Source organism: Eutrigla gurnardus, assembly GCF_963514095.1.
Source record: "Eutrigla gurnardus genome assembly, chromosome: 2".
NCBI lineage: Eukaryota > Metazoa > Chordata > Actinopteri > Perciformes > Triglidae > Eutrigla > Eutrigla gurnardus.
Window position 1 is genome coordinate 4,248,044 of NC_139916.1, and position 13,712 is coordinate 4,261,755.

At 43.9% G+C, this 13,712-nt stretch overlaps 1 protein-coding gene across 1 annotated transcript; it reads right to left on the bottom strand.

Moving 5' to 3' along the window:
• Nucleotides 1–2,889: 2,889 nt before the first annotated feature.
• On the bottom strand, nt 2,890–13,659 carry pank4 (pantothenate kinase 4 (inactive)). The gene is made up of 19 exons (XM_084033461.1): nt 13,502–13,659; nt 13,059–13,141; nt 12,060–12,268; nt 11,121–11,304; nt 10,689–10,781; nt 10,401–10,554; nt 9,485–9,666; nt 9,264–9,345; nt 8,923–9,023; nt 7,962–8,117; nt 7,254–7,366; nt 6,891–6,978; nt 6,592–6,743; nt 5,398–5,453; nt 5,268–5,317; nt 5,011–5,115; nt 4,813–4,913; nt 4,537–4,605; nt 2,890–4,404 (listed from the first exon to the last, which is right to left on the bottom strand). Exons 1-19 carry the CDS (start codon nt 13,623–13,625, stop codon nt 4,164–4,166), a joined length of 2,343 nt encoding a protein of 780 aa, XP_083889587.1. The 5' UTR covers nt 13,626–13,659; the 3' UTR covers nt 2,890–4,163.
• Nucleotides 13,660–13,712: the final 53 nt, after the last annotated feature.

Consider the following 13,712-nt stretch of genomic DNA (forward strand, 5'->3'; position numbering starts at 1 on the left):
TGGCGGGGAGGGCTTCTCTCGGCTTGCTGCCCCCCCAATGCAAGCGGAGACCAGGACGGAGGTTTAGAGGAGGTGTGTCGGTGTGATCACCATCCTGTACGTCCCAAAGGCCGATCTAGGGTCAGTTTATACGTCAAAAAGTCGGGTCTAGGGTCAGTTTTATGTCCAAAAGGCGGATCTAGGGTCAGTTGTATGTCCAAAAGGCCGATCTAGGGTCAGTTTGATCCATCCTGCATTATTAGTTCACCACAGATTTAGCATCAAACATACTGTTAAAGAGAAAAAGGATCAGCATCCAACCAGCACCCATGAGTTTCTGACACAAGGCCAACTTCTCCACAATGTGATGTAAAACATGACCCACAATGCAACACTGTAAATCCACAAAAAATACAGTTTTTTTTAATTATTATTATTTTGGGGGTGGAAGAACTTCTCCTGCAGAAATCCAGTCCATCAGGGGCCGTGGAAAGGATTTTAGAGATGCTGAGGACATGAACACTAAATCCATCCGCAGACAGACAGACAGGCAGACAGACAGGCAGGCAGACCTGCTTCTGTGGTGGACGCCATAGAAGGCGTCTCCAGGAACCCCTTCCACAAAAACATCTTTAAATGTTAAGAAAGAAAAATAAATGTGGCTTTGTGTTTATTCCTCAACGCAGATCAATAATGAAATAAAGGAAGAACCTTCAGTGAGTCTCAGCAGTGAGTTCGGTTGGCCGTCCTCTGCTGAGAAACCCTGAAGCGGCTCTTCTTCATGTCCCGTTGTGTCTCCGTCCGGCTGCCAGCGAGACTAAATCCTAAATCTACACCGAGAGCCGACAGATTTAACGCCGTTATATTTGGGGGAAATCACTTGGGGGGGTTGACATTTAAAAACTCGACTAGTGTCGTGTTATTGAAGCTTTACACTCGTTTGGTTTTCACTCCAAACAATGCTGACATGCCACTTAGTGAAGGGGGGGTCTGCTGCAGCGAGATTACAGATTTAAAATTAGAAATGTGTATGGAGTGGGATTATTGGACTCATGCAAATACAAGCTTCATTATTAATCCATGTTTACTGGGTGAAGACCTTCCAACGACACGCCTTAATAATGAATATTCTGTGTAATTAAAATTACAATAAGGTTGTTTTCTTTGCTTCCTTTTTGAAGCTGATATTTCCACATATTGCTTCATGCTCGCAGCAAAGACATGCACACGGCCCTGTGAAAGTGCAAAGTGGCATTTGAATGGAGACCCCCTGCAGCTCCTTGTGAGATCATGATTGGAGTCTCGTTGTCGGTGGCAACCAACGCTGGAATCAAAACAACAGCATCGCCACGGACAGTAGAGCTGCAGGTGATCCCGAGTTTACTCTCAGCTTGAAAGGATGGGCTTGTGATAGATGTGGTCATTCCCACCCTCCATGGGTTATACGTGGAAACATTTTGGAGTAGCTGGGGAAAAAAACCCTTCACATTCTGAGATGGTAAGAAAAGAAGAAAAAGTCTGGGGAGGAAAATAAACAACAAGGATTAGAGATTGGTGTAGCAGCTGTGAGTGAGAGGGCATGAAAACCATCCCGAAAGCCAGCAGAGAAGCAGAATTTAAAAAGTAAGGAGGTTAAAGAAACCACTAATCCAGAGTGGACTGATCTACTTTCATAGAAACTCACATCAAAAGTTGCTAAATGTAAGAGCATTTCTATCGCCTCTCAACATGGCTGAGCCGGCTTCTTGCAGCTAACAGTGAGAACTGCTGCAAAAAAAAAAATGCAGCATTTATATGAGGGGCAACCGGAGGGCGATCACGCTGGCGTTATCAGATGAAACTCGGTGTACGAGCGTGCACGTGAGCCCGGCCTGCTCACGTGCACGCTCGGCCGGCCCGGCTATGTCGACACAAAACCAAGAAGAAGCTCGAATTACAACAAATGCAAAGAGAGAGAGAGAGAGTGCTTCATTCTCTGCTCAAGGAGACATTAATAGACTATATTACAGTAAGAGTCAACGTTTCCCATAATTGGAAGGTTTTATGACTCGATATCCGACATTGTTTGAATGTCGCAGCAGAGTTTAGATTAAGATGCACCACACAGGGATGGGAAGCGTTCGGCTGCTAGTTAAGCCACCTGATCTGTATGCTCCGTTTGTTCGTCCTTGTTTTCCTGTCTACAGTCTACGACTGTGCACATGCTTCACCATGAAACAAAGAGCTCAGTATTGTACGTTTCAGGTCACATGACCCATCAAATTGATGTTATTGTCACTGAAAAATCACTGTTTAGTGTAACTACAGTAATGAGTGTTATGCAAACCGTTCTCAGGCTGCTCTGGAATCAGTGAGGAGACTTGGAATTGGCAAAAAAGTTATGAAGAACAGTTCGTCCCGCTTCGAGCTGCTACTGCAGGAATAAGGAGATAAAAAAAAAATAAAAAGAAGTGTACGTTTGTGCATTCAAAGTGTTTGAGCTGAATAAATGTGAGTTCTGCTTCACCTGCAGAGACGATGTGTGACGGCGCTGGAAGGACGCGTACATACGTTAGCATGGCACTGAACCCTGCAGAGAGCTGGTGTGTGTGTGTGTGTGTGTGTGTGTGTGTGTGTGGGGGGGGGGGTTTGGCAGTCAGAGTGATGAGCCAGAGGAAAAGCAGGAGGACCCCCTGCCAGCTCCCCCCCTCCCTCATGCATCATCAGCCCACAGCTCCCCAGCAGGAATCACCCACCACGTACCAGGGTGCCGAGCTTTTACACCGCCAGGGGCAGGTTGGAGTTTTCCTTTCTTTTTTAAATATGGGACAACTTTCAACTTCCCCCTGAAACCCCCCCCCCCCCCCCCCCTCCCTGACACATGCTGGGAAATGAACACACATTTAAAAAAAAAAGGGAATAAAATAAAAGGTTTTCACCATTTAATTCAAATCGATTGTCAGGAGAATAATTCACACAATGGTGGTGCATGGTGTGTCCGACTGCAGATGAAGCTTGAGATGGAAACATATCTCAAATTTCATTTTAACACACTCGTATACCACGCACTGTATGTACATGACAAATACTATATTGCAATTTGAGTCCACGTGTCAAGCAACTGTAACTTTGGGAAACATTTTCACTCCACGACGAAGCTTTTTTTTAAATAAAATTAAAAAAAAAAATCACATCCTGCCTCGAGTTCGGTGTTTTGATGTTACAACTAGGGTGCTGCGGGATTATTGCCTTCCAAAGATTGCTTCTTTGTTTTTTTTAGGGATGGAATACACCGTTCACTTATACATGCCAGTTACTTACAGGCGATCCAGTTGGAATATATTTAACCTGAAATATGCAGTGTTAATGTCGACACCAAGCACTGTGGTAAAGATTTGAGAAATCATCATAATATTAAGAAGAAGAAGAAGAGGTGAAGAGTGTCACAGTAGAATACTGCCACCTTGTGGAGAACCAAACCTCTCTGTGTGACTGAGCGCTGCTTCTCCCCACTGATCAAACATTTTCCCTGATGCCACCATAACAGCTACACAGGTGACAATGATTAGTGACTAAATCATCGATTAATTCCCTGGCAGTAATAATAACAAAATAAAAAAACAATTAACACCCTGGGGAACTTGTCTGTAGGATGAAATCGCTGTGAAACAAAAAAGAAAAAGAATTGTGTTTCACCTTTTTAAACAGGAATTAAAATCAATCTGAGTGAATATTGCATTTATTGCATTTTGCCTCAAGGCACATTAAATACACTTTTGTGTAAAAAGTGTTTTCGCTGAAAGCTCTCGCTCTCTCTGATGCAAAAAAAAAAAATTATGTCTTTCATTGATTTTTCTCTACAAGCTGAAGATCTCATCTGTCATAACAGTCTGTTAAAGTTTGTGGAAACGCGGCCTGCCATGACTTTGCATTAAAAACATCCAGCAGACGCCGGATGAGATCGATGTGATGTCGATGGAAGCAGATCTCGGACAGAGACCTGCATGAACCGAGCATTGAAATCAACGTTTTAAATTTAAAAACCTCCCCGTCATCGATCACCTCTTACTCTTTTTTTTGTTTTGTTTTACAATCAGCTTAGCGATCAGTCATTCGGACGTCACCTTTACATTCAGAGCTTATCCGTTTCCCCGGTTTTTGCTCGACTTCGGCGTTCAGTCCTCCGGCGCTCCGCCTGGCGCTCACTAGGGCGTCAGCGCCGCCGTGTGGTGGCCGGCCGCCGGCACCTCGTACTTGAAGACCACGCTGAACAGCTTCCCTCCCAGGCGGTCGGCCAGCCACGAGTTCTTGATGACGGCCATCTTCAGGCTCTCGCAGCTGAGCATGGCGTAGTAGTTGGTGTGGATGGCTCGGCCCATCCCCTCGATGATCACCAGGTCGGTCTTTCTCTCCCTCACCACCATCGCCAGCACTTTGTCCAGACGACTAGGGGAGGGGACAGGGGATACACTTCCATGAGTTTTTTAAAAGTGTAAATCTGCAGCCCGAACATGACCCTCCTGCCACGCTTTGATAAGCATTCTGGGTAATTCTGGGCTGAAGAGCCAAATAACCCACCTCAAATCCAGACAGGGAGAACTGGAGCCACTCTGGACCAACGTCAGCCTGTCCTCCCTCAGACCGGCCCTGCACCACAAACACACCACAGGTCACAGAAGATCCTCTTTGACTGATTCTTAAAAAGGCTTTAGCTGTAAAATCATGACATCAGACAGAAAACGACATCTTAAAAGCTACTCGAGACAAATAACATGATGTGTTTTAAAAAAAGAAGGCTAACAGATTATTATTAGCTGTGGTCTGGAGTTTATTTATTTATAACGTCACACTCACTGAATGACCGGATCCATAGCAGCGATGCTTTCGGTGAGAATCTGCAGCTCCCCGTTGGTCACGTCATTTAAAGCCGGACCAGAGTTGCTGGCCAACACGACCTGACGGCACGCCGACAGAAGAAGAAGAAGAAGAGTCGGATTTTTATCACCTTTTATCAACTGTTACTTTCGAAACCATGTTGCTCGAGTTCCTCACCTCTGTTCCACGAGAGAGAAGCTCTCTGACAAAAGGCATCACGCCTAGAATGATGTCTACTCCACTATTATCTACGAAAAACAAGGCACACTTATGAGGAGGACCCTGCAAGAGAAGACCAGGATGGATCGTATTCAAGCTCTAACCATCAAGAGGACACAACACAGAAACACTCATCACTGAGTACAGGAAATAATCATCTGGGTTTTCTGGTAAAACAACCTGACTGAACTGAGGACGAAGAGAAAGAGTCTGACCTTTAGTCTCTCAAACCACTGGTCGTAGGTGTCGACGAGCCACGGCCGCTCTGAGGACAGAAATAAGAAGTTAGGAATCAATGTGTGTGTTTTCTCTCGAGTTAAATGGTTAAAAAACACACACACATACCTTCCAACTGTCTCTTGGCCTGCTCAAACCCGAACTCAGGATCAGATTCAAGGACGCTGCACGACATCAAAACGGTAAAAATGAGACAGTGCAAAGACAACAAACACCAACGTTGCTTAACATTGAGATTAAAGGCTGCAACTAATTATTATCATCATTGTTTCATCGGCCAGAATATATTTTCCCAGTTTCTCAAAACCCAATTTGTCAAATCCAAAAACAGAGTAAATCTCCGTATTTGAAAGGCCACAGCAGCTTGTCTGCTCCTATTACAACTTTATCAGCTCGTTTCTCCACAAAACGGACCGTTCTGGTTGAAGCAGCGTGCCGGCGCTGATCTTTTGGAAGTCAAAGGAGGAGATTACCACGGTTACCGTGAAAAGACTCCCTCAAAGGCTCAAAAAGGCCAACAGAAACTTAAATCACTGGGATACAATTAAATTCTTGGCTCGGATGGATGGGAAGCTACGACGGCGTGTTAGAGCCATTGTAGGAAGAAAAAAGAAAAGATAGGAAAATATATATTCTAAGTAAATAAAACTAAATTAAAGTCCTACATCTCTGAGGAACAAAAACATGGATATTTTCTGAGGTTTAAGTGAGAAATTTCCAAGAAACCCACAAATTTCCAAGAAAATATTCTACGAGCTCCACACTGTCCCATTGTGACCTGCTGGACTACAAATCCCATTTGAACTGCCCGTAGATTTAACCAGCAGCATCCTTGCATCCGTCCATTGCGTTGTAGTTCCTGATGCCCAAACCAGTACGTTGTTTTCTCCTGAATCGGCACAATTCATTCTTCAAAATCTGGATGCTGATGATAATTTAGTGATTCAGAGCTAAAAATTGCCAGTATTTCCTGTATTGCTCAACTAGATTGCAAAGTATACGTTTTTTTTCTTACAAATGTATGAAATTTGAGTTTTTTTCTCAACCTAAAATCTCAGTAAATATATATATTTTGTTGTTGTTTTTTTAACCTACAATGGCCCTAATAAGCCGCCATAATAAGCAGCCTAAACATACTTCAATAGATTGTTTTATTGTCTTTACTTTCATTCCATGCTGCCACCAGTCTGTCCAACCCAGGGTTGTTAAACTCTCCCACCAGCCTCACGCTGACAGAACACAGCAGCCAATCAGCCGGGGGCTGCTCACAGTTTATAAAACCCATCGACCCCCCCCGCTCACTCTGACACGGCCTTGGCCCCCCAGTCGAAGACGTTCCCCGCCAGGACGCCCCGGACCAGGGCGAACTGTCTCTCCTCCCAGCTCAGCTCCTCCAGGGACTTCACGGCCTTCTGGTAGTACTTCAGAGCCACGTCGTTCTCCCTCTGCTTGATCTACCAGAGAACGGAGATACGGCGCAGCTGCTTTTCAAAATGAGATGTTTTAAAACCACTGTGAGACTGTAAACATAATGAGATGAGAGGCGAAGCAGCTGTCAAGAAGGAACGCAGAAAGAAAAGCAAAGAAAAAACGGCTCAGACCTTGGAGTAGGGATCAGGGAAGTTGAACTCGTTTAAACAGTGTTCCCTCGTGTCTAACAGACTTCTGACAGTGAGCGATCCATAAGCACTAGGTGAGAAGAGAAGCACTACGTTAGCCACAGAAACACGCTTTTTACTTCACATCAAACTAACCCTTTAACAAATGCATTTAAATACAGAGCTGGATTCTGAAAATAAGGCAACAAATCACTGCAGTTTATTCTCATAAAGTTTAACAGATTTCCCCTTTTTTTACTACAGCAGGTACGAACACATGACACTAACGCAGCCAATCGAAGAAAAGACTAACAGCAAACCTCTGAACAGACAGATATTGTATTAAAAAAACAAAAACGTCCTCACAAAGGCTGGTGGCGGAGGGTCTGAAGCTTGTGTCTGTATTTCTGACGGAACTTCTCGGCTCGCTCGGCCGCCTCCGGCATGTCGGGCTGACTCGCCAACGCTCGCTTCACCACCTGCTCCGGGAAACACACACACACACACAGACACACACACACACACACACACACACACACACAAACACACACACACACACACACACACACACACACACACACACACACACACACACACACACACACACACACACACACACACACACACACACACACACACACACACACAGAAATATAAAAGGAAGTCACGAAAACTTGTTCATTTCTGTTGTTTTAAAATTGTTGTGTACTAAAGTGCACTTTTTTAACATATTTGTGTCTTTAGATTTTTTTAATATAGTTCTATTATTATTATTATTATTATTATTATTATTATTATTATTATTATTATTATTATTATTATTATGTGATATATGATGGTCTGTCATGTTGTGCAATTTGTAAGCTGCTACTGGATGCTTGAATTTTTCCATCCATCTATCCATCCATCCATTCATTCATCCATAACTGGCTAAACAGAGATGATACAATATTATATCAAATGCTCACATAATGTATCTTGTCATATAAATACATCAATGTGACATTGTACTGCAGATTTTCAGTTTAAAACTGTCTACACTATGGTGCTCTATAACGTGACGCAGCATCGTACCCCGTCCAGGGCGTCCTCGAAGCAGTAGAGCCAGTAGTCACGGGCCAAGGCGTCCTCCGTGAGGTCCACGGTGTCGGGGATGTAGGACGACGCGTCCTGCAACAGAGGCAGATTCACCAGCTTCCTCTCCAGGCGGTCCATCTCCAGCATGTCGAACTGCACGGCAAAGACACGGAGAACAGACATGACTGACTGCTCAAAGCTCCTCAAACATCCCTTTTCTCAGCAGGTTTCACTCGCGTTAGCATTAATGTTTTCTGTTATTAAGCACAGACGAAGACGCGGTGAGAAAAGGGAGGTTCTAGAAAGATTCACCCATAAAAAGTGAGTGGAAGTCAGCAGATTCATTCGTTGCGGGACAAAATCAATAGTTCATTAAAAGAACCACATCGTTGGGTTTCTGTAGCGAGTCACCGAAAATGAGCTGATATTTTATTTGCACTCCTGCGTCAAACTTTTCACTCATGAAAACTGGAGAAGATGCAGATGTTTCAGTGGTGAGAGAGGGATTCCAGAGCAGCTAATGTTGAGGTTAGCGGCTCGTGGCGCTGATCTGAGACCAGCGTGATTAAAATAGCATTAAAAACATCACACCGTGTTACTTTCATATGATTTGACCACAAAGAAAATTGAGTTAGTAACACAAACTTCAAAATTGAAAGCTGTGCTTAAAATAGAAAATGAATGCAAAAACCAGAGCAGAGCAGCAGACAGAGGTACTTACGGAGAACTGAAGGGTTAAGTAGACAGAGTGGAGGAAGGGATGAAAAGAAAGATCATCAAAGATTAATAAATGCCATTGTGTGACGTCGATGGATTCACTGAGGCTGTTCGTATCAAAGGAAATCAACAAAGTGAGATGTGAAATCAAGGTAATATGAGAAATGGGATGGATGAAGGTGTGTGAAACACAGAGAGATGAACCAGCAGCAGAGCTTCAGCTGTGATCTCTCAGACTCACCGTTCCACTGCGAGCACGCTGCATGGGATTCATCTCCGGAGAGACGCTCATCAGGCCGGAGCTTCCCGCATAGTTCTCCCCCCAACTGTACTGGTTCGGATCTAGGAGAGGCACACGGTGCATTTTTAATATTAGTATTTTTGGTGGAAAATATTAAGTGGTTACATTTTGAACTTTCATACAAACAAAAAGCCTTTTTTGTTCTTGGTTTATAAGCTACAGTATCTCATTCTTCCATATAGTTAGTTAAAACGTGTTGATGCAAGTATTTATCAGCAAGCTTGCACTTTTTTCCCTTTCACACAAATATTTATCGATCCATAATGTGCATTTCTTCTTACTGTCCTCCTCCGCTCCTTTAAGAAACGCTCCAATGGCTCCGAGATACCCTTCGTGTCTGAGGAACAAGGCCTGAACTTCACCCTACAGCAAAAAAAAGAGAAAGAAAACACAAAGATCTGAGCTGAAGGTGAAACACAAGTTCAGCTGATAACGAGCCGAGTTCAGGACTAAACAGAGATAAATGGGTGATAAGGAGAGAATAATAAAAAAGGATGATTGCCTTGGTGAAGAAGTTGATGCTGTAGGTGATTGTGTGCATGGTGACCGGGTGTCCCCGGATGAAGAAGCCTCCGAAGTAGACCCGGGACAGGTTGTGGAGTTTGGCATACAGGCAGGCCAGCTGCCCGATGTCGTTGCTGATCATATGCAGCAGGCTCTTCGCCATGTCTTCTTTAGAGAACGCTGCATTTCACAACAGAGACGTGTCTCAGTAGATTAAAGCGCTGCCAGTAATACACGAAGAGATGATTTAAAACATGAACTTATTTATGTTCTAATATTCTGAGCACATGGATGTGATTTCAGTGGAAATGGTGCCGGGTTCCCTCTCTAGGCCAAAGGTCAGATTCCCTGACTTTCACTGACTAAACAGCTGACTTTCCATGACCTACTGCATAATGAAGATAACAAAAGGACACATTCATGTTGAGCAGACAACAAACAGCCACAGTATTTTAAACCCCTTCATTTGTGAGCTTTAATTACAAAACTTAAAAGTTCTCACTGCCTGAACTGCCTGTTTTTGTTGTTGTTGATGAGTGTTACCATAACAACGACTCTACGAAATGGGGGGAAACCCGTGAAATAACCTGATAAAGAAAAAGACAGCATGGGGGAAACATTACATTCTGATAAATCATCATCATATTTTAAACCACGCTGTAAACAAAATCACCTGATATTCCACGACTTGGCCCCAAAAAATGATCAAATCCCCCGACTTTCCATGTCTGGAAAATACTTTTTAAAATTCCCTGATATTCCAGAAATGCCCTGATGTTGATACTTTCTTCAGTGTGAAACTGGGTCACCATTGAAACAGGCACCTTTCGAGTCCATATAGCGTTTATTACTGCCGCATGTCTCCTGCACATTTAGATACAAGCCTGCGTGAAATCAATGCTCCCGTGTGTCACCTTTGTCAGCCGTAGCAGACTTTCCAAAACTGCTGGCGATGAGATCCCCGGTCAAGCCCAAAGAGCCGTACGACCCCCCGTAGATGTCTTTGACCAGCATGTCCACGCTGGTGTGCTGCCCTTTGGAGGCCAACTGCAGCAGCTCGTCAAATCTCTACAGGAGATAAAAAAAGAAGTTCTCAAGGTTTACGGGAGAATAAATATTGCACTGTGAAGCCTAATCTTAACTGGCTGACGTCAAAGTAACGGCTTTAACAGTCTGGTGGTAAACGTGGTTATTAAGGATACCTTTGTTTTGGTGAGCAGGGCTCCGAGGCCCCAGAACGTCCCTCCGCCTATTGAGCTTCCTCCTATCCGCTCAAATTTGTCCTCTGATTCGACCTGTTGACGAGGGATGGATGGGTTATAATTGCCTTCTGTGTGGTACGTGGTGTCACACGTTTTGGCTTAGTTAGCTATTTAAACATCTTTGTAATCTTTCTTTCGAAAGGCTATAAACAAAGTTAGGAAAAGAAAGGAATACGCTTTAGCTTTAGATTTTGGCTGCAAATGACAATTTTTTATTACCGATTCAAACTGTTAGGTGTGTTAAATGTCAAATGTCTTTTCTGATGATTAAACAATGAATGGACTAATCGTGTCAGCTCTACTTTAAATTGCGTCACAAGGAGACCTTCTCATCCGAACCGGTGACGGTGTTTTTAATCGGTTGGTTGTTACCTTGACGATGGAGACCCCAGAGCCGATGTTCACCAGCAGGTAGGGGAAGATGTCGGGCTGCGTGTTCTGAAAGCGGAACTCTGAGTCGGCGTGCTTGGCGTAGACGAAAGCCTCGTGGGGAATGTTCCTCAGCACGAAGTTACAGCCCTTGATGAGGCAGGTCATCTCGTCCTCTTTGTCCACTCTGCCACAACGCAGCACACAGAGAGTCCGTTAGTCATCCTCGGACAAATATGAAATATCAGGAGACTTAAAATCTGGTAAACCATTAAGATGGCTTTTACATCACTAGGACATATCTGACGGAGCAAATAAACAAATAACAAAGCTGATTTTGTGGATGAGTTGGCCTTCCTGTGAGCTGAATTATCTGGGAAGTTGGCTCTCAATGCTAATCAGTTTAACAAGCCAGTAAACAGATATTTGGTTTGTCCTGTGATGCTTTTACGTGTGAATCAGTTACAGTGAAGGCAGATGATAAACGTTGTTTATTACAGCTGAGTCAGCGCGGGAGTTGGTATTCCAGAAAGAAGGGTTTTATTCAAACTGTAGAGTTTGAGAAGAGGGGTAACTCTGGGGTTTTCCGTTCCAGAAAAAGAGCCAACTTTGGTACCTTAGGTCAGTTACCATGGCAACTGACTGTGAACCTTAACCACACTGGCAGCTTTTCTTTTTCCACGCCGACTGTCTGTCTCTCCGTGTTGCTCCACTTTCTCAGGATGTGCTCGTTTATCTCCCAACTCTCCCGGGTTGCCATGGTGACCCATAGTATCAGAGCTGTCCTGGAGTTTCTCCATCACAGGGTTGATTGACTCATGAGTTCAGGGTTCAGAGTTTGTCAAACCTGCTTTTCTGGATTAAAGCCCTGCAGCGTCTCTCCTCCCTTGCTGTTTTTTTTTTGTACGCGCTGCGTCTACAGTTGAATAGTCAAATACTCACTTGAGTCCCAGTTTCCTCTCGATGAGCTCCTTGAACTTGTGCGCCCCTCCGCCCGTGGCTTTGATGACCTTGGTGTCCGTGTTGACCAGGTGGTCCCTGATGAAGTCCAGGCATGTCTCGATGTAGGCGTTTTCAAACTTGATGAAGTGCAGGCGTGCGGTCACCTCCTCCTGCACGGATATTTCATAGAGCTTGTCGCTGGAAGCCTCCTGGGGGGGGGGGGCAAACACAAAGGAAAAAAGGTGAACACATCACTGCATGTGTTGATCTAGTAGTTAAGACGCATGGTCATTCTGTACACTGAAATTGAAGAAAAAAAAAAAAAGAGTTGCGTGTACAATAGAAAGAAAGAAATGTGGCAAGAACTTAATAAAATAATAAAAATAAAACACAAGACCACTATCGATAGTTCCAAATGTAAACATCTGTCCAATGCAGCATATCTATCCAATGAGGAATGTAACTTCCAAAACACAAAATATGGCAGGAATAGCAAAGACTATACTTCGCAAAAAATAATTAAAAAATAAAACATTAATAAACTAGAACACTAGCAGCAGTAATTAATTCCAGATAATGTATACAAAAAGGGGAATACTGCTACCAGTAACTGAAATTCTAAAAAACCCTGGGTATTATTATTTTAAAAGGTTTCTGATGTGTGTATTACTATTATTATTAAGGTTTCTGACGTGTGTATATCTGTTGTTTTGAAGCCCAAATCAGACCCTGAGGCGTTCAAAGGCCTTTCAAACATGGGACATTTTGGTATCTAACACACACTTAATATATAATGTATATTGGCCCACAACAGAACAATTTACCAACATAAATAAATGTGATAAACCCATATAATCAATCAGAAGGGTGCTACGTGTGTAACTGGTGGGTTATGAATGACGGGAGAGAATGAATGGACATTATGGGGGGCTCTGTGGCTCGGATCTGAGGTAAAATAACCTAATATATTATTAATAATAATAACTAATAATATTTTACCTTTGCGGTGTGGTCGAAAGATCGCACTTTGGCCACCTTGTGTTGCACAGTCGAGTAGTAGGCGAGCTTCGTGAGAGATCCTCCTGTTGGAGCGAAACACCGCAGAAAAACAGTTAGAAACGCGAAATAAGTTACGAGATCCAGATTAGAAACTTGGTGAAACTGCTAACGTCAGCTAGCTAAACAACCATAACACAAGCTAGCTGGTGTCTAACAGCACCGCTGTTTTACTCCACGTAGTCGGATTGTTATTTCATAAACGTACAGGAATTCAAAGCGGCTTAACGTTTAAGCCTCGTTCGCGTTTACTTTTCACTTAATAAGAAGAAAAGTCGTTTGTTTTGGTCGCATCGTAGCAGCTCGTCCATCAACACGGAGGTGAAGCTACGTCCGCGAGCACAAACGGCGGTTGAGATCGGGAAACGGGTGACGTCACCGGGTACCTATGTCTATCGCGAACCGCTTCGCGTTCTCCAAGTTGCGGAATATTTCGTCGGGCGGGAGGACGATGCTCTTGTCCATCGTGTGACCACTTGTGCTGCTGTCAAGTCGACCACATTCCGCCATGGTCCGCTGTGTTGACGACGCTGCGTGCGCACGCAACTCAACGCAGCCCCCACCCCCTCTCCCCTCCCTCCTCCTCCTTTGTCCAAT